Source organism: Melopsittacus undulatus, chromosome Z, assembly GCF_012275295.1.
Source record: "Melopsittacus undulatus isolate bMelUnd1 chromosome Z, bMelUnd1.mat.Z, whole genome shotgun sequence".
NCBI classification, from domain to species: domain Eukaryota; kingdom Metazoa; phylum Chordata; class Aves; order Psittaciformes; family Psittaculidae; genus Melopsittacus; species Melopsittacus undulatus.
In genome coordinates, this window is record NC_047557.1 from 22,638,081 (window position 1) to 22,664,104 (window position 26,024).

A 26,024-nucleotide genomic window follows, 5' to 3' on the forward strand; every position below is an offset into this window, starting at 1 on the left:
CAATGGATGTTGTATTTATTCAGTTTCACAATTAAGTCAAAATCCTATGAAAAAGTTACTCAGTCTTTTCAAATAATTCTCAGTTAGTAATGCTTCAAGTGAGTTCTAGTTGAGGAAGTACTCCAGTTACATACCACGTAAGTCAGTACGCTAAACCTAAAGTTCAGTAAAACTAGTGAAACAAGCTTGAATTTAGAACTGAAGCAGTTTATGTATAGTATTAAAATAAACCTCTTAGTGTACCTTACACTGAAGAGTTCACAGACAAATGCAACAATTTCACAGTTACGTCAAGTCATCTTAAATTCCATTTAAGAACACTTTTATGGTAGCATTCCATGTGTCACAAGCAATCCTTTGAACTCAAAAGTATGAGTGAGAATTTTTCCTCTGCCCTCAAATGTAATGTTACAAAAAATCCAAACTAGTCACCTTGAACCTTTTGAAGTAGAACTATACCGAGAGGCAGGTGTAACTGCAGCATAAGCCAGCTTAAATAAAATCACAGAATTAGGATTTTTCTAAAGAATGCATGTCTTCTCTGTTGAAAATATTCCAGGAAAAGGTACCTACCATGCTTAGCAGAACTTGTCCATATTTAAAAAAAAAGTTGTGAGGGGACAGTCAGCCCTACATAGGTCTGGGTCTGCTTGCAGTTACAGCCTAAGCAGACACTCAAGTCAGAGCAGCCAACTGCTATGCAAGAAGTTACAGGCTTGGAAGCATCAACAATTTTTAGTTCATTTGGTGCAAGAAAAAACACCTTTCACTCCTGTAAACTTTTCCAAACTGGTAAGGTTGTCTGAAGAAAGAGTGAATACCCCTTCTCAGTACCTACATACATACGTAGGCATTGAAGCTTATTTCTCAAATATTTGCTTGTAAAGCTTAGTGTTCTTCCAGCTACTATTCAAGTCATTAGACTTGCTGAATCATTTACATGACATTTAGGAACAAGGTAAAACTACAAATAAGTGTAATTTTGAGGAAGTAGTTAACTGCTTCACCTTGAAGAGAAGTGCAAACGTACTAAATTACTTGTTCATGCATTTCTTGGCTTTACCTAAGGTAAGTAGTGGGAAGATGTAAAATTGATATTACAACAAAAGCCATGGTCACAGATAATGGGATACATTTTTGCCTGGTGAGGTTCAGAGCACTCACAGGTAAAAACATGCTTTCCACTGTGGCAAAATACCTACCCCCATCTAGGAAATAACACTGCGCACTTCTACTGTGTGGTTCTCATGATTCACCACTACTCCAGTAACAAGTGATGATACACCATTTTAATCTATTGGCCATATTCTCTGTAGCTCCTCCTGCAACATGAAATGGTCCATGGCCTGGCATCTTCAATTGGCAATGGCTGTGTATATAAAGAGGAGGGCAGAAGATACTGGTGCACACACTAGACAGGTAAAAGTGGCAGCAGAGTTGCATGCGCAGCAGGAAAAAAAAGTCATCACTAAGTCATTGCAACCTTCTCCAAACAGAGCTACACCCATATTTTATGGGTTTGTGAATGAGTAATCCTTGAAAATAGAGGCATTGGTGACAGTTCCATGTAGAAGACACAGTAAGAACTGAAAATCTAATTATGGAAGGTTTATATCACATTTTACCATCTGCTCTTCTAAGTGAGAGTTACAAGTAGTCTATACTGCTTTCACATTGTGTTATTTCATATTTTAAGGCCACTGCCTTAATCTGGAAGCACGACTTCTACGTAACAGTACATAGCTGGATTGACATTACACCACACTACTTCTTTGAGAAGTTTGTTTGGCTTTTTTTAACTTAACTTCTTGAGGAGCAAGCTTAATCTCTATAAGCAGATTATGTCCTCAAGCATGCACAAAACACTTTCACCTCAATGTCACTATAATCTGTTCATAAATAATTCAGCATGTGTACAATTAACTAAAAACCCCGCACAAACCCTCCCCCCTGCAGCTAGAAAACTCATTGCTAAACAAAGCCACAGCCCCCTCACCCTGCAATACTGGTCCCCATTTGCAGGTTACTTTGCCCTGTTATGCTGCCTTCCAGTAACAAATGGTGAAGGCATGAAATAAGGGGAAGACATCTGCATTTTGTGGTGTATTTGCCTATGATTTTCAATGCCACTTTTACACAAATGCATTCCTTATATATTAAAGAGTAGCACCATTTATTTCTGACTAACAGACGGAGCTGGCTATTATAACTTGAGATGGATTTTGGAATAGTTTCCTGGTGTTTCTACCTCTAAAAATTTTTCTGACACTAGTTAAGCACTGTAACTTTGTTATAATTATTAGATGAACTCCAATGCATATTTTATCAGGGAATAATTTTAAGTTAAACAACCTAGTTTCACAAAAGCAGAATTTGAAGGCACCCTTGTAACCAGCCCATTCCATTATTTATAAATATATCAAGTTTCAAAAACACTGTAATGGCACACATTAAATGAACCAATTATTCAATCTTGGATAAAGGTTTATATTTTTTCTGTAACCACCAAGTTAAATAAGGTCCCCTCTTCAGGCAGCAGACCTAGCTATAACATCCTAAATCGTGCAAACAAAACAAACCACAATTGCAGCTGCTGTAAAATTAAGCCACATCAAGGACACCAGCAGCCACTAAGTGCCTTGAAAGCCAGTCTAGTCCCTCATAAAGTCCTGTACCACTTCGGGCATCACAACCCTGAATATACCAGCTACGGCCACAGCAGAGTTTGTGGAGACTGAGCAGCTCTGTGATTTCTTCCACTGAAAGTGCACCTGCTACATCCTGCAAAAGAATCAGGTACAAATAATACTTTTGTGTTGCATTTGAAGCATTTTGTTTTTAACTGATGGCTTACACAGAAGTTACAGATCATATAAAAACCTTCCAAGTACAAAAGCCAAATCAAACAGTTATGCATTTACTACTTCTTACCATAAACCAAAAAAAGTTGTTGAATCTGCTAAGCACCCTAGCATCATTTATTTTACCAGTGTTAAGGAAAACATGTGTTTTATGCTTTCCACAATATCATTCCCTAACCATAGCAGAGGGTTCAGAAAGTGGAATTTGATACAGAAACTGAGGAAAAGAATAACAGTGAAAAAAAAAATCGCAAGTACCTGTTTATTAGCAAAGATCAAGAGCAAAGCATCCCGCAATTCCTTCTCTGTTAACAATTTTGAAAGTTCGCTGTGTGCTTCACTGACTCTGTCTCTGTGACTGCTATCAACAACAAACACCACCGCTGTGAAAGAAAGAAAATTTTTACATACATTCAAATATGAACTCTGTAAAATTACTTCCAACTTACACAGTTATTTTTTATTTCTGTGCAATTCCAGAGCAGAACACAACTGCAATTTCAAATCCAGGAGGACCAAGAAATGTCTCACATACCTCTATACGTTTGACAAAAACCTAGAATTCATCCTAAAACTAGGAAAAAAAGTCTCAAGTTTTTTGCTTTGTCTAGCATAAAGGCTGTGATATTTTAACTACTTAGGTTTAAAATCAGATTTACTATGTGTGGATTGAGTATCTCAGTTTAAACCATTTCTTGATCCATTTTTACTCAACTCCCACACAGCTGCTCCAGTTTCCATTAACCAGCTGTAAAATTTACAGATTCAGCCAAATAGCACAGCTTCCTTCAGCTACTGACTACAGAATCCAGAGAAGACTGCCATGGACCCAACACAGCAGTAGTAGATTTTACTGTCTACGACAGAGTGACCAAGATGCCAGAAACACTAGAGTCAGGGAGGAAAAAGCTGGAGGACAGAATTTAAAGTCACATTTTTTTGCAATGAAAAAATCACCAACACCAGAACAAAACAAAGCTTACTGCAGATATGCACCAGGTTAACTGCTTGGATTTCTCTCCAACATACTATTCTTTGAAGCAGACATGATTCCACACTACTTCAATTCACACAGTAGTTTTAAGAGGATACAGGAATCCCAAAACACAATTTTTACAAGTTTGAAACGGTGAACAATTTAAAATGTTAAAGTTTGCAATGAAGGCTGAAATAATGCATGAAATGGAGCACATAAATTGATATTGGTCATTCCCAGGTACTTCAGATAATTCTAAATAAACTGATGAAGAGGAACCCTCTTTGAATTCAGAACTATGGAGAATTTACAGAAGGATGAAGCCTTGGGTGACATGGTTTAGTGTGAGGTGCCCCTGCCCATGGCAGGGGGGTTGGAACTAGATGATCTTAAGATCTTTTCCACCCCTAACTATTCAATGATTCTATTCTAAGTTGGCACCATTCAGATCAGTGTTTTCAGAATCTGTAATTTAGGCAATGATGAGATATTGCACTGTAATACCAAGTCAGAAGTTACAGAACTTTGTAGATTATTTTTCTAAGTTGCTAACTAGAGGCTCCTAAAGGCTGAGTATTTTAATTTCAAGTTCAATGTAAATTTCACACCTGGAAAGTACTACTTCTCACTATGCAAACTTTGGAACACTGCATTTTGCCTGCTGTCGGCTAGAATCAGTTTAACAGAGATTCTAATTTTGTTTGGCTCCATGAACTGTCTGATGGATTTATGGAGAATGTGCCTTTATCATGTAGCAGACACTATGACCAACTGGATTAAAACTTCTTAGCTCATGAATCCAGCACCTGTACTTTGCATTAGGTGAACAATTTTCTACAGTTATAAATTATTTCTATTAATAATCTTTGTGGCTCTGAAATACAAGCTAGAAGACAAAATACATTTTAAAAGTTGTATGAGTCTCACCTTGCGTGTTGAGATAATAATGTTTCCACAATGGCCTCAATTTGTGTTTCCCTCCTACATCCCAAATAGTAAACTTCAAATTCTTGTATTCTACTGTTTCAACATTAAAACCTACAATAAAAATATTGAAGTTTTACAGTCTTGTTTTGCATGAATATAAAATAAGCAAATTCTAAAGATTAGCCAAACATTCAGAAAAATAATTACTTCTAAATTGTTGCTACTAACCTATTGTTGGAATTGGCTGCATGAATTCATCTTGCTTTAACTTAAACAAAATAGTTGTTTTGCCAGCTCCATCTAATCCCAGAGTTACAACCCGAATTTCCATTTTTGGTCCAATATGTACCCTGTTGTCCTGGAGGAAACAGCATACACACAAAACAGGAGCAAGTTTAGCAAACTCAACTTAGACAACCCTTATGCTTAAGTGTTATCTTAATATATAAAATAAATAAAGATATAAAATAGTGACTTATTTTGTCACTACTTTCCAACGTGTTTTATTCTATGATTCTATTTGTAAAGTGATTAAGTGGATGGATTTCAAAAATCCATGAGGAGCTGTCTGTAGCAATTAGAATTCTTTGACTGGAGAACTCTGGTGGTTTTGTAGCTTTTCCATTACATTTTGTTATGCCTCTTCACCTCAATCCACTTCCAATTCATTACTACATTATAACAGCAAGATTATTGGCATTAAGCAGTAATATGAAATACTGAAGAAAAACAAACAAAACAAACCCCAGGTCTGGCTTGGAGGCAATGAAACAGAATCAACTTCCTACCTGTAGTTTAGACCAAGCTATTGTGAGTACTGAATGAGCCAATGCTAACGTGATGAAGCTGTATTACTAGTACAAAGCAGAAAGCTGTAAATTATAAAATAAACAACATATGCTAAGATTACTATTCCTCCCTGAAGTACTTAGAAATGCTACCTTGATGACATACCAGAGTTTCCATCATAAGTACATGAATAATTAGAGATGTGTGCACATCTACGGGGATATGATATAATAGGTATCGCAGAAACATGGTGGGATGGCTCCTGTGACTGGAGGGTTGGAATGGAAGGTTACAGGCTCTTTAGAAAAGACAGGCCCAGCAGGCGGGGAGGGGGAGTTGCTATTTAAGTTAGGGATAGGCTGGATATTATGGAACTCTGTCTGGGGACAGGTGAGCAGTCAACAGAGAGTCTGTGAGTCAGGGTTAAAAAGAGAACAGCGATGGGAGACATTACTGTGGGATCTGTTACAGACCGCCTGATCAAGAGGAAACTGTGGATGAAGCACTCTACACACAGATAGGAACAGCCTCACGCTTGCAGGCCCTTGTTCTCATGAGGGACTTCAACCATCCTGGTATCTGCTGGAGGGATGGTACAGCCCGGCACAAGCAATCCAGGAGGTTCCTTGATTGTGTGGAAGACAACTTCCTTCTGCAAGTAATAGAGGAGCTGACAAGGAGAAGTGCCCTGCTTGACCTCGTGCTCACCAACAGGGAAGGGCTCGTTGGAAATGTGACGTTCCAGGCCAGACTTGGATGTAGCGACCATGAGATGGTCGAGTTTAAGATCCTCAGGACAGTAAGAAGAGCGTGCAGTAAGCTCACTGCCCTGGACTGCAAGAGAGCAGACTTTGGCCTCTCCAGGGACCTGCTTAGTAAGGTTCCATGGGACAACTATAGCCCTAGAGGGCAGGGGGGCCCAAGACTGTTGGTTGATATTAAAAGATCACCTGCTACAAGCTCAGGAATGTTGTGTACCAACTAGGATGAAGTGCAGCAGGAGGGCCAGGAGACCTACTTGAATGGATAAGGAGCTGCTGAGGAAACAGTGTGCGCTCACAGCTCAGAAAGCCAACCGTATCCTGGGCTTCATCAAAAGCAGCATGACCAGCAGGTCAAAGGTGGTGATCCTGCCCCTCTACTCTGCTCTCGTGAGACCCCATGTGGAGTACTGTGTGCAGTTCTGGTGTCCTCAACATAAAAAGGACATGGAACTGTTGGAACAAGTCCAGAGGAGGGCGACGAGGATGATCAGGGGACTGGAGCACCTCCTGTATGAAGACAGGCTGAGAAAGTTGGGGCTGTTCAGCCTGGAGAAGAGAAGGCTGCTTGGAGACCTCATAGCAGCCTTCCAGTATCTGAAAGGGGCCTATAAGGATGCTGGGGAGGGACTCTTCATTAGGGACTGCAGTGACAGGACAAGGGGTAACAGGTTGAAACTTAAACAGGGGAAGTTTAGATTAGATACAATGAAGAAGTTCTTTACTGTGAGGGTGGTGAGGTACTGGACCAGGCTGCCCAAGGAATGCTCCATCCCTGGCAGTGCTCAAGGCAGGATTGGACAGAGCCTTGCGTGACATCGTTTAGTGTGTGGTGCTCCTGCCCATGGCAGGGGGGTTACAACTAGATGATCTTAAGGTCCTTTCCAACCCTAAGTATTCTATGATTCTATGATTCCTGCTATGTGACAACAAATTATTCTTGGAAAATCCAGACATTAACTACATCTGGGATAAAAATAATTACATACTAACGTATTTCTTAAAAAATACTTAGCATCTTGTCCTGGAATTCTCCAAATACTTCATTCAGAGCCTTATATGTGGCATTTCTCTTCATGACTTAAGAGAAGGAAACAACACTATCCATGTTATTCATGTCAGCAGTGAAACAAAAGATGTGAATAAAACCTACTCACTTTCAACAGTGACAAGGATTTGTCCCTCCCCTCCTTAAATCTCCACAACCTTTGTTGGATATAGAAAGTCCTTCTGATCTTGTCCTGTTTGAAATGCTTTCTTAATTTGAGAATGGATGCAGCCTTCAGCTCATGAGACATCCTAAGACTTACCTCTACAGTGATATAGTAACAGTTTACAGTGTTTGATCTTAAGATTTTATTTCTGTCTGAAATCTGTTGTCAGACACAGGCCTTTCAAGTATAAGCCTCACAACAAGTCACAACAGCAGCCATCAGCACAGCAGTATTCAAAAAAAACCCCAAAATCATTGTGTAGAATGAGAATTTAAAATAGTCAGAAGTGAGGAAACATAAAAAGTAAGATACTGAATTAATTATTTTCACTTTACTTTTTCACGGCCATTGCTGTTCTTGTGAAAAATGACATTTGCTTTGGCACCTTTGAAATTCAAAATCTAGGCTTCAGAAGATTTCATAAAAATACCAATTTGTCACAGGATAAAATTCAATAGAAGCCCAATTTCTTTCTAAAGAAAGGTGATGTGTAGTGACATACTAAAGACTTCTGGGTCCCCCAAGGCATGACCTATTTCAGATCTCCTATTACAGCTTAGCTGGCTGCAACACTTCTCTTTCCAAATGCTCAGACATTCTCAATCAGAACTTTCTGAGTCAGATTAACAGTTCCTAAATGCCAAACCTGACATCCAAAATGCTTCTCTAACTCAGCCTTCTGAGATGGAGGCATCAATCAACTCTCAATACACAGAATGTGATTTCCCATCTGTGAAATGTGAATGCTGCTTCATTCATGGAACAATGTGTGCTTGCAGGAGAAGTCTTCCTGACCCTACTAACTCTGGTCTTTGCTGTAGGGAAGGGAGGCGCAGTAGTGAGAATGTTGCATTTATTAATCTGACAGAGCAGCTATCATGTGGAAATTCAAATATACAAAAATTATCAGGAAGAAATCGCATTTCTGACATCAAGAATGACTGGGACAGCATCTCCATAGAAGCACTTATTTCCTTATAGTAAAAGCTTCAACAGCAACAGTTAAATCCTCAGTTTCACTGCGGAATAATAGACCCTATTTGTCTTTCACCCATTCAGAACAAAAAACCCCTACATAAATCATAGTATTTCTTGTTCTTTAGAGTTTCAAACTTATTTACTCTCCTATATGAAAGGTATCAACATTATCAAACTCCAAAAAATTTCATCCCTTTCAAAGAATGGGTAGTATTCAAATGATATTAAAGGAACAACAAAAACTCCCAGAACTTAGATGTACTGTGTCTAAACTACCAGTGAATAGCAACTATAAGCCAAATAACAAGTTAACAAATTTAAAGAAATACATCATTTTTAGTACTATAAACCAAAAGTTAAAATAATACTATTGCATTTAAAAATGGGTGTGTAATTTTCAGGAACTAAAATAATAAACATTGTAGAAGTTATGTTGTTCTCAAGAACAAGACAAAAAATGCACAGATAAACAAGTTAGATGCATGATAAATGCATGCTCTAAGTTAGATGCATGATAAATCTCAAATGTTTTCAAAGAACAGTGTTTCTAGAATGCACTACCTTACATATTTAAATAAAAGCAGCTAATGCTCAAAGCTACTTATGTAGTTAAAAAATGTTTCTCACACTAATTATAACAGCACAATGGTTTTGTTGCTCAAATACCAGATCGCATTCATCATGTGATAAGACACTGTGGGTCAAACTGATACCTAACTGCTTAAATTAGATGCAACAAATATAGCATCACAATGAACATATATTATTCCTGTTCTCTTTTTAATTACGTTTGGCACTTCATTAAGTGGAGAGCTGTCCTTTCACAAGACTAAGAATACCTTTGTAAAAGTGACAGGTATGCTAGCATCCAGCTGTATGTGATCTGCAAGTTCCGTAAACTGCTGCTGCTGTTTCTGTAAGGTCTCTAGCAATCTTGTAATTTCTTGTTTGGCCAATACTACTCTGCAGTCATCCTAAAGAGACGAAGAAAATAAAAGCGTATCTTTCCTGTAGTAACTTACTTAAAATAACCAAACACAATGTAAATATGACAACTATAAAGCATTTTAGGTATAAACAGTCTAGTTAAAAACTTACATTTACAAAATAGTTATTTAAAACTTCAATAAAAATGTGAAGGCCTTGTTGTTCTTCCTTAATACTACTAAACACTAAATAGTTCTGCAGTCTTAAAAAACTTTCTTTGACCCCTCTTATTTGTATAGGAATAAGAATATAACTTATAAGAGGCAGTAAGATATATATACATATGGTATATTTATCATTCATGTGTCACTCCAACAGCTGGAACAGAGCAGCTGTTTTGCAACATAGAGCAACACACTTAGCTCAGAAAGATTAATATCCATCCATTAATTACAGGAACATTGCATAGTTAAAAGTACATCTGACTAAGCAACCAGAAAATAGCTCTAAACAAATTTAAAAAGGTATCAATAACACATTAATGAAGTTATTTCTTACACTCAGTTTACTGCTTGCTACATATACTATTTACTTCTTGCTATTTGCTTCTATCCACTAACAGAAGTGAACAATGGACCAAACAGATGTTCTTATACAGCCAGCTTCTTACACACATTTAAGATTTTGAATTACTTGTGTTAAAAATGCTATGGAAAATTATTTAGTCCTAAACCAATTTTTCCTACCAGCCAAGTATGATAGCTACCTTCAAACACCTATGTGGGTATCTGCAACTATAAGATGCTTCTCATAAGTTTTGTATGGGATTTTTTTTTTCAGTTTTATCTCTACTTCCCACTAACCTCACAAAGAACCAGAAATTACTCCACAGAAGAGAATCATGCCACAGCATGACTTCCAGCAACTAGAGAATTTAATGGTTTTGTACCTATTATCATTGTCTAACACTCCCTTGAAAGGAATACTTCAATCTCATGTTATATGATTATTGTTTTAACATTGTAATGGAAATAAAAATGCAGCATACCATCTAACCTTTCCATTTGTAACCTAGACTCAATTTGAAGTTTCACATATCTTGCCATATGTTACAGCTCAATTGCTGACAGTCAACCCACCTGTTGTAAAGTCTTCTCACAATGGAGGCAAGCTGTTGAAACCTGTGACAAGAGGATGGTCATGTCTTCTTGCTGTTGCCTAAGCCAAATCAACTTCTCTCTCACGTGAGCATCAACAACACTAAGAGCCATTTCTTCCTGACGACAAAGGGTTTCATGAAGATCAGAAAAATAGGCTCGGACACATGAGCGTGCGTTCTCTGCACTCCCTGGAACCTACAGTGGTGCAGTCAGGACATCCAGAGGATTAAGAACACTGGTTGATTCCAGAATTACATTTTTCATTCTATTCCAGTTTCTAACTTACATTCACATCTGCTTGGCTACATCTTAGTTCAAGTCTCAGTTATACAGAAAATCTTATCCACCCTAAGCCAAAGATTGTCCAAAAAGTTACTACAATCATCAAGCAGCTTATTTGTATGTACACACATACAAATGTGTATGTATGATACCCATTTACATATGAAGATATGTATGAAGGTATGTATGAAGACAAGCTGAGAAAGTTGAAGCTGTTCAGCCTGGAGAAGGCTGCGTGGAGACCTCATAGCAGCCTTCAAGTATATGAAGGGGGCCCACAATGATGCTGGGGAGGGACTATTCATTAGGGACTGTAGGGACAGGACAAAGGGTAACAGGTTAAAACTTAAACAGGAGAAGTTTAGATTGGATAAAAGGAAGAAATTCTTTACTGTAAGGTTCGTGAGGCACTGGAATGGGTTGCCCAGGGAAGCTGTGAATACTCCATCCCTGGTGGTGTTCAAGGCCAGGGTGGACAGAGTTGTGGGTGGCATGGTTTAGTGTGAGGTATCCCTGCCCATGGCAGGAGGGTTGGAACTAGATGATCGTGAGGTCCTTTCCAACCCTCGCTATTCTATGATTCTATGATACACATCTTACTAAAATTAACCAGGGAAGAAAGCCTCACAGCACCTGAGAATAGATGCAATCTGTCACAGTACTTCAATACTGTACTAGCAGTTACCAAGCTTTCCCTATTGCCTCCCTGTTTTCATGTAGCGTAAACTCATTTTAGTGGACTACAGCTTCCCCTCTATCTGCTGGCTTAAGCTTCAACACCAGCTTGGTAGATAAGAACTTAATGTCTTGTCTTAGAAAAACCTGTAAGACTTATAGGTCTTATAAACCTATAAGTTTTTTATAACTTATAAAAACCTATGTTTAATTTTCAACGGAATTCCTTATCTTGATTATTACAAAAAGCAACTATTCTGCACATGCAAGGAGAGGGAAAAAAAGAAAGCATACGTGTTCAGTATGGGCCATTCCAACTCCATCTTCAACTATTTGCTCTCCTCCTTCTATATGCTGAACAATTCCAACCAATTTTCTGGAATAATCCGAGATCTCTTCTGTGAATGTTCTTATACAGTGAGCCATGTCTAAAATGGATGCACGAATCTGGTTTGCTTCTGGTTCCAAAACAGAATGCTATTGATTAAAAAGCAATGTATCAAAGATCAGTCATAAATGCCTTCTTTAATGATACTTGCTATTTTATTACATCTATGCGTGTGCGAATATGAACAGTAGTGTGTGTGTATATACATACACGAAAGGCAAGTAAGAAGTTAAAAACATCTTGCAATTTAAAATGCAATCAGGAGTTACAAATTATGTTGGGGCTAAAGAATCTACCAATCACACAGGTACCTATTTTGCCTGTTTACCATAATCATTATAAAAAAAGAAGTGTGGTTAGACTACACCATACTGGGTGAACCTAGCTTCTGCACGATGAAAACAACTTTTGGAACTAGTGACTCAATGCTGTGAGTTCAGAATAGAAGCAGGTAAAGTGACTCTCCACCTTAATATATAAATAACTTATTCTAGTTTTAGAAATAACATTTTTTTTTCCTTGCAATTCTACCATGGCAGTTATGTGAAATAAAGTGAAAAAGAACAGTAATGAAGTTACTTCTACTAAAATACATCAAGAATCTACCCTTCTTTCTTGTTACTCTTTTGTACATTAACTGAACAAAAATTATGCAAGCACAACTAGAAACAGCTTATTAGCAGTACCTTATGACCTTGATGCTTCCCATATTCTTTGCAGACACAACACATAAGAGGAGTCGCCTGGCAGCCCTCTTCTAAGCAAACAAACTCAATAGCATGCACTTGGTGTTGGGAGCACATAGTCTTCTCATGGGGCTTATCAGCAAGAGGAACACGCCTGTGTTTTGCTAGTGTCTTTGTAGAATGAGTGACCTGGGAGCAGTCTGCACACAGGTGAGTGGCACAAACAGTGCAATACACAGATGCAACATGGGCTTCATCTTCATCACAACGAATGATACTCTAACAAAAACAGACAAAAAGGAAAAAGACAAAGCTGAAGTTGTTACCATTTAATCCAAACAATTGAGGAAAATCAGATGTCTGGCCAGCAATATAAACCCGAAAACAGACTTTAAAATTTACACACTAATAAATACGTGGACTATGAAAACTTGACTTTTAAGTTTTTAATATATTAAAAAAAAAAGTCAGTTTCCTTTACAGTCAACTCCAATAAATTATTATAGAATTATACAGTGATTTTACAAATCCAAACTTCAGTGAAAGAGTTGTAAAGGTTTGGAGGATGAAATAATTCAGGCTCTAGTAATTTCTTCCAAAGAAATCATTACAGAACAAGGCATTCACTGCCAAAGGCTCTGACGGCACCACACAAGTCTTGGAAGGCGGATGCAGGGACTGTGAAAATCTAGACCTTGGGCCCACTGTACATGAGGATCTGGTTCGAGACCATCTTAAGAACCTGAATATGCACAAGTCCATGGGACCTGATGAAATCCATCCGCGGGTCCTGAAGGAGCTGGCAAATGAAGTTGCAAAGCCACTGCAAATCATATTTGAAAAATCATGGCAGTCAGGTGAAGTTCCTGACAACTGGAAAAAGGGAAATATAACCCCCATTTTCAAGAAGGGGAAAATGGATGACACAGGGAACTACAGACCAGTCAGTCTCACCTCCGTGCCTGGCAAAATCTTGGAGCACACTCTCCTGGAAGGCATGCTAGGGCACATGAAAAACCACAACGTGGTTGGTGACAGCCAACATGGTTTCACTAAGGGGAAATCCTGCCTGACCAATTTGGTGGCGTTCTATGATGGAGCTACGGAACTGATGGACAGGGGTGATGCAGTTGATGTCATCCACCTGGACTTGTGCAAAGCATTAGACACTGTCCCACACAACATCCTTGTCTCTAAATTGGAGAGACATCAATTTGATAGGTGGACCACTCAGTGTATAAAGAACTGGCTGGATGACCGCACTCAAAGAGTTCTGGTCAATGGTTCAATGTTCAGCTGGAGACCAGTAACAAGTGGTGTCCCACAGGGATCGGTGTTGGGACCAGTCTTGTTTAACATCTTTGTCGCTGACATGAACAGTGGGATTGAGTGTGCCCTCAGCAAGTTTGCTGATGACACCAAGCTGTGTGGTTCCATTGATAACGCTGGAGGGAAGGAATGCCATCCAGAGGGACCCTGACATGCTTGTAAGGTGGGCTAATGCCAACCTCATGAAGTTTAACCGTGACAAGGGCAAGGTCCTACACCTGGATCAGAGCAATCCCAGGCACAGCTATGGGTTGGGCAGAGAAGAGATTCAGAGTAGCCCTGCAGAGAAGGATCTGGGGATATTGGTTGATGAGAAACTGAATGTGAGCCGGCTTCAGTTTGTGTTTACAGCTCAGAAAGCCAACCGTATCCTGGGCTGCATCAAAAGGAGCGTGACCAGCAGGTCGAAGGAGGTGATCCTGCCCCTCTACTCTGCTCTTGTGAGACCTCACTTGGAGTATTGTGTGCAGTTCTGGTGTCCTCAACATAAAAAGGACATGGTACTGTTAGAACAAGTCCAGAGGAGGGCGACGAGGATGATCAGGGGACTGGAGCACCTCCCATATGAAGACAGGCTGAGAAAGTTGGGGCTGTTCAGCCTGGAGAAGGCTGCATGGAGACCTCATAGCAGCCTTCCAGTATCTGAAGGGGGCCTACAGGGATGCTGGGGAGTGACTATTCATTAGGGACTGTAGTGACAGGACAAGGGGGTAATGGGTTGAAACTTAAACAGCAGAGGTTTAGATTGGATATAAGGAAGAAATTATTTACTGTTAGGTTGGTGAGGTACTGGAATGGGTTGCCCAGGAAGGTTGTGAATGCTCCATCCCTGGCAGTGTTGAAGGCCAGGTTGGATGAAGCCTTGGGTGATACGGTTTAGTGTGAGGTGTTCCTGCCCATGGCAGGGGGGTTGGAACTAGATGATCTTAAGGTCCTTTCCAACCCAAACTGTTCTATGATTCTATGATTAAAGTTACAGGCAGAAAAAACACCAGTGAACAAACAGGCACTTAGGACAGACAGTTATCTATTCCTAAAATGGTACAGCATGATATTTTTTGCATACCGGTTTTTAACACTGAAATAGTTAAAGCAGCTAGTTTTGATAATTAAGTACCATCACATGATATAGTGATATCAAATGACTATAAAAGCCACCTACTCCAGAAGTGGAAGTCTTTAAAAAGAGTTTCTAAGTTTCAGAAAACTGTCCTTAAATCACTGTATCTAAAATATCGAAATGAATAACCTTTTCTAGAAATCTTAAAAGCCCAAGAAAAGGGGAAAAGAGTATGCATGCTTGGCAATACCTTTTTCTTTTCTGCTTTATTCAGCACAGAGTGGCATTTAATTATCAAGCAATTAAGTGAAGCCTTAATACTAGATACTGAAAGAAAACAACAGCATTGTTAGTGAAATTACATTTGGCAAATAACAGATTTCATTTTTTTTTCTGTCTAGAAAGCAAATATAACAAGCTTTTGCTTTTTAAAGTTCAGTACCTCTCCAGAAAGACCAATGGCTTCTTCTGTTGTCCCACACTGTCCGGCAGGCCCATTCTGCAACCGTTCCAAGAGTTCCAACAAAGCAAAATTTTTTTTCAAGCCCCAGACACCAGAATCTCCTGTTTTTGAAGAAGAATGAAGGGGAGGAGAGGGAAACCATTAAGCAAACACCATCATGAGAAATTCCACAAACCACAGCTGAGATTCTGACAAACATTAAGAGCATATTAACTACAGAGAGAGACAACCACTTATTTTTCTGTGTAAGCTCACATTACCTTTCCATCCTTTTCCTTCCATCATGGAACTATTTTATATTTATGCAGATTTTCCCTATTTAAAAGATGCCAAGACTACTAAAAATTTACAGAAACTCAGTAAAAACACTTGTAAAATAATTTGCAATAGCTAACAACTAAAGACTACAAGAAGCACAAAAACTCTCATGTGTATCATAGAAATTAGTATTTTGCATAACTAAATACAGCAAAGATTTCTACTGTACTAATGGACGCTGTGAAGAATTCATACAGACAAACTGCATATTCCCTGAATGACAAGATGCAATGCCTATTGCAGATCTCAGCAAAAACCTGAATGAGAGTTAAAATAATATTCAGAAAGACCCACATAAAATACTGTAAATGTCCTGGTTTCAGTTGTAAGTTATTTTTTTTTCCTAGCAGCTGGTGCAGTGCTGTTTTTTGGCTTTAGTCTGAGAACCATGTTGCTAACACTGATGTTTTAGTTGTTAATCAGTAGCAGTTACCTTGATCAAGGACTTGTCAGTCTCTCATGCTCTACCAGTGAGGAGGGGGACAAGAAAGCAGAGGGAGCAGAGACAGGACACCTGACCCTAACTAGCCAAAGGGGTATTCCATACCATAGCACATCATGCCCAGTACATAAACTGGGGATAGTCACCCGGAAGAGCAGATTGCTGAACAGGTTGGGCTGGGTATCGGTTGGCAGGTGGTGAACAATTGTACTGGGCACTATTAAGAGACATCTCTTACATAGTGATCTACATCTAATGCAGAAAACATGAACCAACTTCCTCTCAGCAGAATTGCTACATATAAAAGAAAAACTCTGCTGTATTTTAGTAGTATGTTATCAGACATTGCTCAAAAGGGATACTTGCCATTTTCAATGACTAAATACACATACTCTGACACACTCCTCAAAATACAGCACCTAGAAAGTTGTATTTGATTGACTGCAATAGGCTAATTACCATTGCTGAATAAGTACATACTTTTGGAAATCAAAATGACCAATTACAGCTAGATTATTTGACAATAGAGAGGTGCTTTAATGTAGCTTAGTAACAAATTCACTACGAATTTCCAGAATGAGTATCAGTTCTCTGTGTAGGTTTGAGTATTTTTTTTTCCCCTCATTTAAAACTGGAGGCAGACTAACTTTTGAAGTTGCCTACTGCCCAGACTAAACCCTTATTACTGTACCGTTTAGAATCAGTGTAACTCCTAATTGACACTAACAAGACTGTTCATATATGGTATCAATATCTGTTGATCCAGGAAGAGGGTGTAATTAATTGCTTACAATTACTGATCTGGAAGGGACAAGTAAGGAAAAGCATGTGCTCTTCCTCTAGCCTCAGTGCTACGATGAGTTCTTCTGCTCTTGTCACAGGGATTTTATTCATCAAAACTGTTACAACACCAATATGTAAACCAATCCAAACCAATCCAAATGTTAAAATCTCCAAATATCCTATTTTCCTAACAAATATCTCAGAGTTAATGGATTAATGCTATGACTGTGTAAGATTATTTTACCAGCTCTTGAAACAACATATCTAAGAACAAAGACAAACTCAAGAAATTACTTAATTGTATCTAGCGTTAGTGCTGAATACTAACAGAGCATTTCTTTGGTGCACTGAAAAGAAGGTAAGATGTGGACATTAGTTTCATCTTTTGTCCTTACCTCTTTGACAGATATTCACGTAAATGTACAGAAGCTACTAATTTCAGGAAAAGGGGTGGTGGTGGTGTTGCTAGCTTTGAGTATAATGATTAAAGGCGCAAAACCAGTAGTGTTTCCACAGCGGAAAAGACACCTTGTATTTAAATAGAGCCTGTAGGACCAGAAATTGACTGGTCTACTTTAGGACAGAATTTTTAAGCTGTGTTTGTAAGACAAAGGTTGCCGCAGTTACTTTTTAGAGTGTGGGACACCAATACTATCTGTATAAAACTGCATGTGCATGCTGCTTTTGTAATTCAGTATTTGTTTTATACTTCATGCAAACATACCCATCTAAGACAATGACGTAAACTTAGCAAACTCCTGCTATTCACTTTAAGAAATAATACATACTACAGCTGTTCACTAAATTCAAGTATCTGATTTCCTCAACTTATGCTTTGCTTCAAACATGATCTGGAGAACATGATTTCAGAGTAGAATGCCAGATTTGGAAAAAAACTGGCATTTTACTCTGCCTCATAATCCAGATGGAAAGACTAGCACAACAGCAACTGCAGCCTGAGGCTGGTTCCAGATGATGCCTGAAAACTCTTGATATTTTCAGTTCACATATCTGGTGCCTGACAGCAGACTGCACCTGATATGAATTCAGAGAAACTATATCCCACACGTTTTCCCAAGGAGAAAGCCCAGTCTACTTGAGTTCTCTGGTTCTCCTGTCATTTCATAAATCCTGAACTATGCTGCCCTGTAGTGGTCTAGCAGGTGTATATCCCTGCATCCTTCTGGAGCTCATATGTCATCGTAGTGATCCTATACAGACATTTAGTCTTCCTTCTTCGATACTGAGACTTACGAAACACTTAACAGATAATAATGGTGCATAATCTTCCAAATGAACACACAGACACCAATTATTATGGGCATCATGCCCAATAAGACCCAGTAGAACAAAGTACTCATCCCAAACACTCATGTTTCACTGGTCGTCAGCTTGGTACGCATAGCCAGAGAATTAGTGTTTTCATGATTCTAAGAATATGGATCTTCAGCTCCTGCAGGAGTCTGGTTTTGTAATATACAAAGAGCATACATTGCTATAAAGGCTCTTTGTAAAATTATACTAGCACCATTCAAATATAGTCACAGCATAAAAGGCAATGCTGGTGTGGGGATACGTTTTGGACTTGAAACCAAACATTTAGCTGTTGCTGAACAGTGCTTACACAGTATTAAGGCCTTGTTCTGTTTCTCATGCTGCCCCACCAGCAAGCAGGTTGGGGGTGCACAAGAGGCTGGGAGGGGACACAGCCAGGACAGCTGACCCCAACTGATCACAGGGATATTCCACACCATGTGGCATCATGCTCAGCATGTAAAACTGGGAGAAAGAGGAAGAGGGAATGGTCAGAGTTATAGTGTCTGTCCTCTCAAGTAACCATTACATGTGATGGAGCTCTGCTGTCCTGGAAATGGCTGAACACCTGCCTGCTGATGGGCAGTGATGAATGAATTTGTTCTGCTTTGCTTGTGTGCATAGCTTTTGTTTTAGCTATCTGTCTTTATTTCAAACCACTTTTGCCCTTCTGATTCTCTTCTCTGTCCCACTGCAGGGGAGTGAGCAGATGTGTGGGGCTGAGCTGTCCACCAAGATTAAAATACAGCATTCTCTTTTACTTCAAGAGTTATGAAACAAGAAAAATGAGACTGGCTTTTATCTTAAGACTTCAAAACTTGTTTGAAGTACATGCAAGTGCTTTTATTACCTGACAACATTTCTCCTGCAGTACTTATTCAGGGTAGAGCTGCATTACATAGCTAGGCACAATTACGTGAAGGATGAGAATGCTCACCTGCCAACCATTTTCCATCAAGGGGAGCAGAACGAGCAGTTTCATGAGATGCATGCCACATCAGGCTAAAGTGAGGGCAACAATGCTATGGGGTACCTCTGAAGAGGGATGTGAACAGGAACCAACGTATCCATCCTGTATACCTTACTGGTTTGTGTAGCATCCATTTTTGCTACATTAAACTTTCTTTCCCAGGCATTTCTCCTCACAAGTTTAAACCATCAACCATAATATTTTCAGTGGCCAAACTCAAAACAGAAGTTATGTACCTCACTGGCAGAGTTCAGAGAATAGATAAATGGGTGAATACTGGTTTTCTGTAGCTATAAATGGGAGTATATATAAGCTATTTTCCCCCTTTAACACCCTTCACTAGTATGAGAGAAAACACTGACTATCTGTTTAAAAAATGCTCACCAGGAAAACCATATATTTTAGCAAATCCGGAAAAGGGCCTATCAGGGTGTTGATCAGTAACTTTAAAGCTACGTATAAAGCAAAGGCATGTGAGTACACTCTGCAGTCATCAGTTCCACAATAGAAGCATTCTCTGGTACAGACAGTATTAACAACACCCAATCTAAGCTCAGTGCACCCCACAAAATAAACTGTGAACTAAATAAAGCAGTATTTTAACTTTTGCTTGCGATCTTGAAGGAGTTTACAGAATTTATGTTCTGTTTGTCCACAAGTACCATTATCACCAGCACAGTCATCTGCCTTGATATATTCTGACTTCAGAGTTTAGTTATTTTTTAGTTCTGGCACTCCTAGCAGGATCGCAGTGTTTTTCATAACACAGACCAAAGAAGTCACCTCTTATTACAAGCTGAAGAAATACAGAGTGCAATATCAACTTTTAGAATGTAAATTATGTCAAACTGGTTTGTAACCAAGTCTGGGTATGTTGACACTGTATCTAGACATATTTCTGGACATTAACTCCCAGAAAGCAAAGCACAGAAAAGTGGCTAAATGGATCACCTCTATAGTGTTTAGAATAGCACTGTCTATGGCACAACATTCAGTTACTGCAGCGTATAAAATATTCACATTAACAACACACCAATATAATAACTGCTGATACTAATGTGGACCTCCTATCTCCAGATTAGCTACTAATCCAGACAGCCATTAATAGCACAGTATATAAGGATGTACATGCACTGAAAGGATAAACATACTCATGACACAGATTATAGCAAATTAGTATTTAAGTAAACATTGTCTTAGCCTTTAAGCAGTCTGAGAGAGGAAGACGACATTCATTCAGGATACTTACAAAAGTATTTTCTTTCACAGGTTTTAATGTATTTATTAAAAAAAAAAAGACAAACTAAGAAGTACTCTGCTCAGTTTCTTTAGTTTACATTCTTATAGCTGATTTTAATCATGTTAGTTCTGTTCCATGTCTAACATGAAGAGAAAGCCAAGCCAGAAGTCAAAGCAGAACTAATTTACTGAAATTTAGTGAACAAAAAAGATCTAGCTATTCTGTGCTTATTTTTCCAGTTCATAAACATGCCAGGAGAAACACAGTTACACTGCTTTTACATTCTTTAACTTTTTATTATATATCTTGAGATTTGCCAATACACGTTATGCATTGTCAGTCCACTGTCAATCTTGGGACACAAATGGAAAGAACAGGCAACGCTTACTTATCAGCTATTAATCTACTAGAACAGAACCCATAACCATATAAAATACACATTATCATACAGAAAGTCATGACCCATTTTACTGGGATCTACCATAAAGTTTATGTAGTTGAGAAAAAGCAACTTTCTTTTTACACTAAACCTACTATAAAATTACTATGCACTTGACATACTCACATCTCATCAAGTGTTAATTTTCTATTTCAAAAACCGAAAAGATGAGTTGTGCAAATACATCTACTTTCCTGGACTTTAGCTCCAATTCTGCTTTGGTTACTTTTTAAAAGAGTCCAGTGATCTCATCCTTGTGCCTACAAGGGATGTTTGTGCCCATTACAAAACCACTACACAATCTGGCTGTCTCTTCTCAAAAGAAGAATAAGACATGAATAACAGGAAGCGTGTCAGCCAGGAATGACATAGTGACAGAGTGGAAATATTAAGACCCAACTTCAGTCAATGAAAGAAATGTCATTTTCAAAAGCATAAAGCTTGTCTGCAAAAGGATTATAAATAATACAAGAAATAAAGCAGCAACTTTTGTTTAAATGTCTGAACAAAGCTGAGAGAATGCTATATGAACAGTATTTTTAAGCTTTATCTTAGCACTCAAATACTAGAATAATACATAAATGTAAACAAGACCAGTGGAAGAGGTTCCATGAAAGGTGCTAACATCTGCATACATCAGTTCAATGAGTTCTAATGACAAAATAGCTGCAAGCCCATAATGTGAAGATGGTAAGGAGAGTTCACCTGAGCCTAAATTGTTAAAGCCTTTAATAGCAGAGCTGCTCAGCTACCATCAAAGCCAGTCTCCAAAGATGTTGCACAGCACATCCTTCCCAACATTTCCCTGGCCCACATATTTTAAACGAAACCAATCCACTAATACAACAAGTGAAGAAGACAGAATGCAGTTTGCAAGATATAATTTATCTCTTCTCCCAAATCCAGGTATTTTAAGGAAAAGGCTTTAAGAGTAGTCTCTTCTACAAAGACCATTTTATAGATTTTCCCCCAAATATACTGCCCCAGCATAATCTACAAAAATATATGGCTTCAAAATTCTGGGTTAAGGAATGTTAATACAGCTGTTGATAGTCACTACACAGCTCATGTACCTTCAACATGTACATACTTATTTCAAATTCTCCACTAGAAGATTAATCACAGGCAACTTCATTAAAGAACTTTCAAAAACCCCCAAATATCTATGTTTAGTCCACTGCGCAAAGTAATACGGCTTTAGTAGGCTTTTGTCCTATGAGTTCATTACTAAATATTTCTTCTCATAGCAAGATTTTATGAACCATTATTTTGCTAAGCATGGCAACATGCTATGGTGTCGGTTTTCACTTGCAGATTCCCTAATTCCAGAAACCCTGACTGACAAAAGTACTTCTAACCCTGCTTTCCTGTACAGTTATGCATATATACAAGAGACAGGCCAGTAAATTTAAACCAAGTGTTCACTTTAGAAGGGAATATAGACATACTTATAAATACATAGGTTCTCAAGTATTACTTTCAAAAAGTTTCCAAGATTTACTGGGAAAACTTGGATTAATATAGGATTAAATGATTTACTAATAAAAATAAAGGAAAACAAGCAAGTCTATCTGCTGAACGGTATAGGTTAAATGGCCAACTGAAAGCATATTTAAAATCCACAGTTAGTGATTAAGGAACTCTGCTCAATACAGGTAGCTTTATGTCCTAATTATACAGCTCTTCCTTCAACAGAACTTTCTCTTGGCAGAGATCCTGTAATCTAGATTTAGATACTGAACAGCTTCCTGAGACTACTTTATTAAATGGCAGAATGACAATTGCAGAAGTAAAGTGGGTGAAAATGGTGCTTATTTTTCACATGCCCTTAGGTGGAGGGAAGGATGAGAAGTTCTCCATGCCCAGAGTTACCGGTGTTCCCTCCCAGCTCCACTCCTGAGCTCCCAGAAAGGTAACAAGTGCAACAGATTATCTGGGTAATTAAAGCAGATTTCTCTAATCACCCAGTAAATACTGGGTGCTTAAGAGAAAGACAACAAATGCACAGATACTTCAAAGGGAGGTCATGACAAGCTGCACTCCACAAAACACTAAATTTTTACATGCTGGAAGCAATATTTCTCAAGACAGTTCTTACGGACCTAAAAGTGGCTACACCCGTCTTCTGCCCCAGATCACCAGGTAGAATATTTTTATTCACAGAAGTATTTTTCTTTTCAAGCTGTTTTGCTATAATTTATTACCTGCCATTTTTTGGAGCAACTGCTGGTACCAGCATATTGTCCTGCTTTGTAGTACTACACAGTAGGATGCAAGTCTACTTTCTCCTATCCTAGATACAAAAGCTGAAGCTTTTCTTCCTTCTTGCTATCTGTAGGAGTATCTTACAAGTTTAATAAGACTTCACTGTGTTTCATCAGAAGCTCATCAGTAATATGCAAAAAGCAAAAACTCTTAATGTTTTTATAAAGCTTCATTTTTGTTAAACCTGAAACCCATATAAAATTATGACATGATACTTTCAGATGCCTGGGAAAAAATGCACAACAAAAACTTAGACGTGCCAAGTTCACATTTGTAATAAAATTGCTACTTTTACTTTACAAGATACAAGCAGTGGTCTTGAACAGAAACGTCTCACAATAGCAGGACTAAGTCTTCTGCTCTAACATTCTTCCCCTTAAAAGCAAGCTTTGAAGAAATCTTGTGCAGCTGTAAAACCATAGATATGAAATAAAACAAATTGTGACTCTTAACCACATCTTCTAGACTGGCAATCATTCACGACACTCATACTTACCACCTCCCTCCCTGCTGAAAATAAACCCCTCTTTCATAGGAGACTGATATTTCTTTTCCTCAATTCTATTTCCAGGAAAGCATCCCACACAGTGCCTGAATACTCCTCTTAGTCTGGTCTACAATGTAGCGGATTCTCCTACTGAAAAGTAAATTCTTACTCAAGTGAACCTGTTACATGGATTACTAGATTAGAAATCTTGCTGTCCAAGTATTCCCCTCCTTCCAACAGTGTTTTCCCCTGTGATATCCGAAACTGCTGGAGCCAGTTCTATTAACAAATTCCCGGTTCAAATTCTTCTGATAACTTGTCTTCTCTGTAACCCCATGCTGAATAGACAATTCCTATTTTGAAGGAATTGTAAGCACATGTTATCTTTCAGATAAAATAAACTTCCATCATTGTGAAAAAGCTGTATCTTATTTTTTCAAATATTGTCTGCAGACACTCTTACAATAGGGGAATTCCTGCTGACAGCCTGCCACTATCAGTTACTGCATATACAGAATTACTTGACATTTTAAAAAACATGTTTGTTATCACTTCTTCATGAACCCAGACAAATCTGTTTGTCAAATAAATTACCTATTTAATTGCATGGTCTATTTAGTGTTTAGAACAACAGGAAACTAACATCCATTCAGGAACCCTTAGACACTAATGTAAAACAGAGTAGTCCCTTTGTAAATATAGGTGTACTAAAAGACTAAGTTTTAAAGCTTGCAACACCAGGTTCAAAAAGATAAACATAACATCTTGACTTTCTTTTTCTAAGATATCGATTTTACTACTGCTTAACACTGCTATGAGCTTCTCTGAATAAAAAGTAACACTGCACATTTATTACTCGGAAATGTTATCACTAAGTGGAGCACTAAGAATCTATATATAGCTTTATCTTCCAGATATCCTTGGCTGATAGGTTTTAAGAACTTTAGACGTACATTTTCTTACCTAGTTCAGTAACTTGTCGATCAAATGGACAACGAACTGCTCTGCCATGAAGGGGAAGCCGGGTAAGACAGTCATGGCAGACAGTATGGCCACACAAAAGCAGCCGGGGAACTTTGTCACCTTGCAAAGAAAATACATCTTCACAGACCCCGCACTCAAGAACCTACAATTTAAAGAGAGACCTTATTTGCTTTTGAGCTGATGAAAAAGCAAAACGTAATGCAGTAAGCCATATGACACAGCTTATTTTACAGAAGTTCCTGCAACCACAGCAAGTAAGCAGTCATTAATTTTGCTTTGTACATACAAATAATGATAATAAGAATTATATTTAAAAGATAAACACACATGAACAGAAGATTTTAACTCTTCAGCATCCCACCTCATCACCACTAGTTCTTGCCCACTTCATTTAATGCACTGCCACAAGAAAAGCCCACTGCTCAAGCAGCACAACTAAATAAGCAGAAACATTCTCACAGGAAAAGGAAATGGAGGGCAAGACCCTGTCAAAGCCAGTGGAGAAAGTTTCCATTCATAGCTGATGCACATAAAATATCAGTCATACCAAGTTAGCCATTTATGAAGCTACAATTGCGCAGCATCGAGGTAGCAGGAACAAACAGCAGGGGCCGGAACATCTTAAACCACTAATAAAGAGGAAAATTAATCGTCATTTAGAAAAAAAAAAAAAAAAAAAACAAAAACCAAAAAAAACCCAAACACCACGACCAAAAAAAAAACAAAAACAAAGAAAAAACCCTAACACCCCTAAAAAACTATAATCCATCGGACAACAGCTCACCACCTTCGGCAGCCCAGGCATCACTTTTCCTCCGAAACTGCTCCCCACTGAGGCAGTCACCCTTCCTTCACACTGAGGCCTCTCACCTCTCACCTCGCAGCCCGCTCCGAGACACCCGATGGCAGCACGGCTCTGCGCCAGCGTGCGGTGAAAGGGCCTCCAAAGCGGCTCACCTGCTCGGCCCGGCCCAAACCGAGCCCTGCCTTTTCAGGGGACGCCTCCTGCCCCGGAGACCCCCCACCACCCTTTCCCCAGCTAGGCCGTGGACAGCGCAACCCCAGCCACTACAGCCTGTCCGACCGCTGCAGGCAGCTAAGCCAGACGACGTGAAGGGCCGAGCCACCCTTCTCACCTTCACTGCGGCACCAGCCGGGCCGCGACCGCTGCTCCCAGATCCCCTACTACCGTCCGGACTAGTACCAGCCACGATCCTGTTCGCATTTACGGCTGCCATCTTGTAGGCGGGCAGAGCAGAGCGGCCCCCAGCAGGAAGGGGCCGGCTAACGTCCGCGCTCCTGCCCT

The 26,024-nt window shown here is 39.0% G+C and overlaps 1 protein-coding gene across 1 annotated transcript; it reads right to left on the reverse strand.

Annotated features, from left to right (window-relative positions):
- Positions 1 to 25,960, reverse strand: TRIM23 (tripartite motif containing 23). Its single transcript, XM_034073250.1, has 11 exons — positions 25,855 to 25,960; positions 24,698 to 24,860; positions 15,456 to 15,577; positions 12,625 to 12,903; positions 11,845 to 12,027; positions 10,573 to 10,788; positions 9,346 to 9,480; positions 4,993 to 5,122; positions 4,765 to 4,875; positions 3,120 to 3,244; positions 1 to 2,781 (listed from the first exon to the last, which is right to left on the reverse strand). The coding sequence occupies exons 1-11, from the start codon at positions 25,954 to 25,956 to the stop codon at positions 2,602 to 2,604; spliced, it is 1,746 nt and encodes a 581-aa protein (XP_033929141.1). The 5' UTR covers positions 25,957 to 25,960; the 3' UTR covers positions 1 to 2,601.
- Between the last annotated feature and the right edge of the window lie 64 nt (positions 25,961 to 26,024).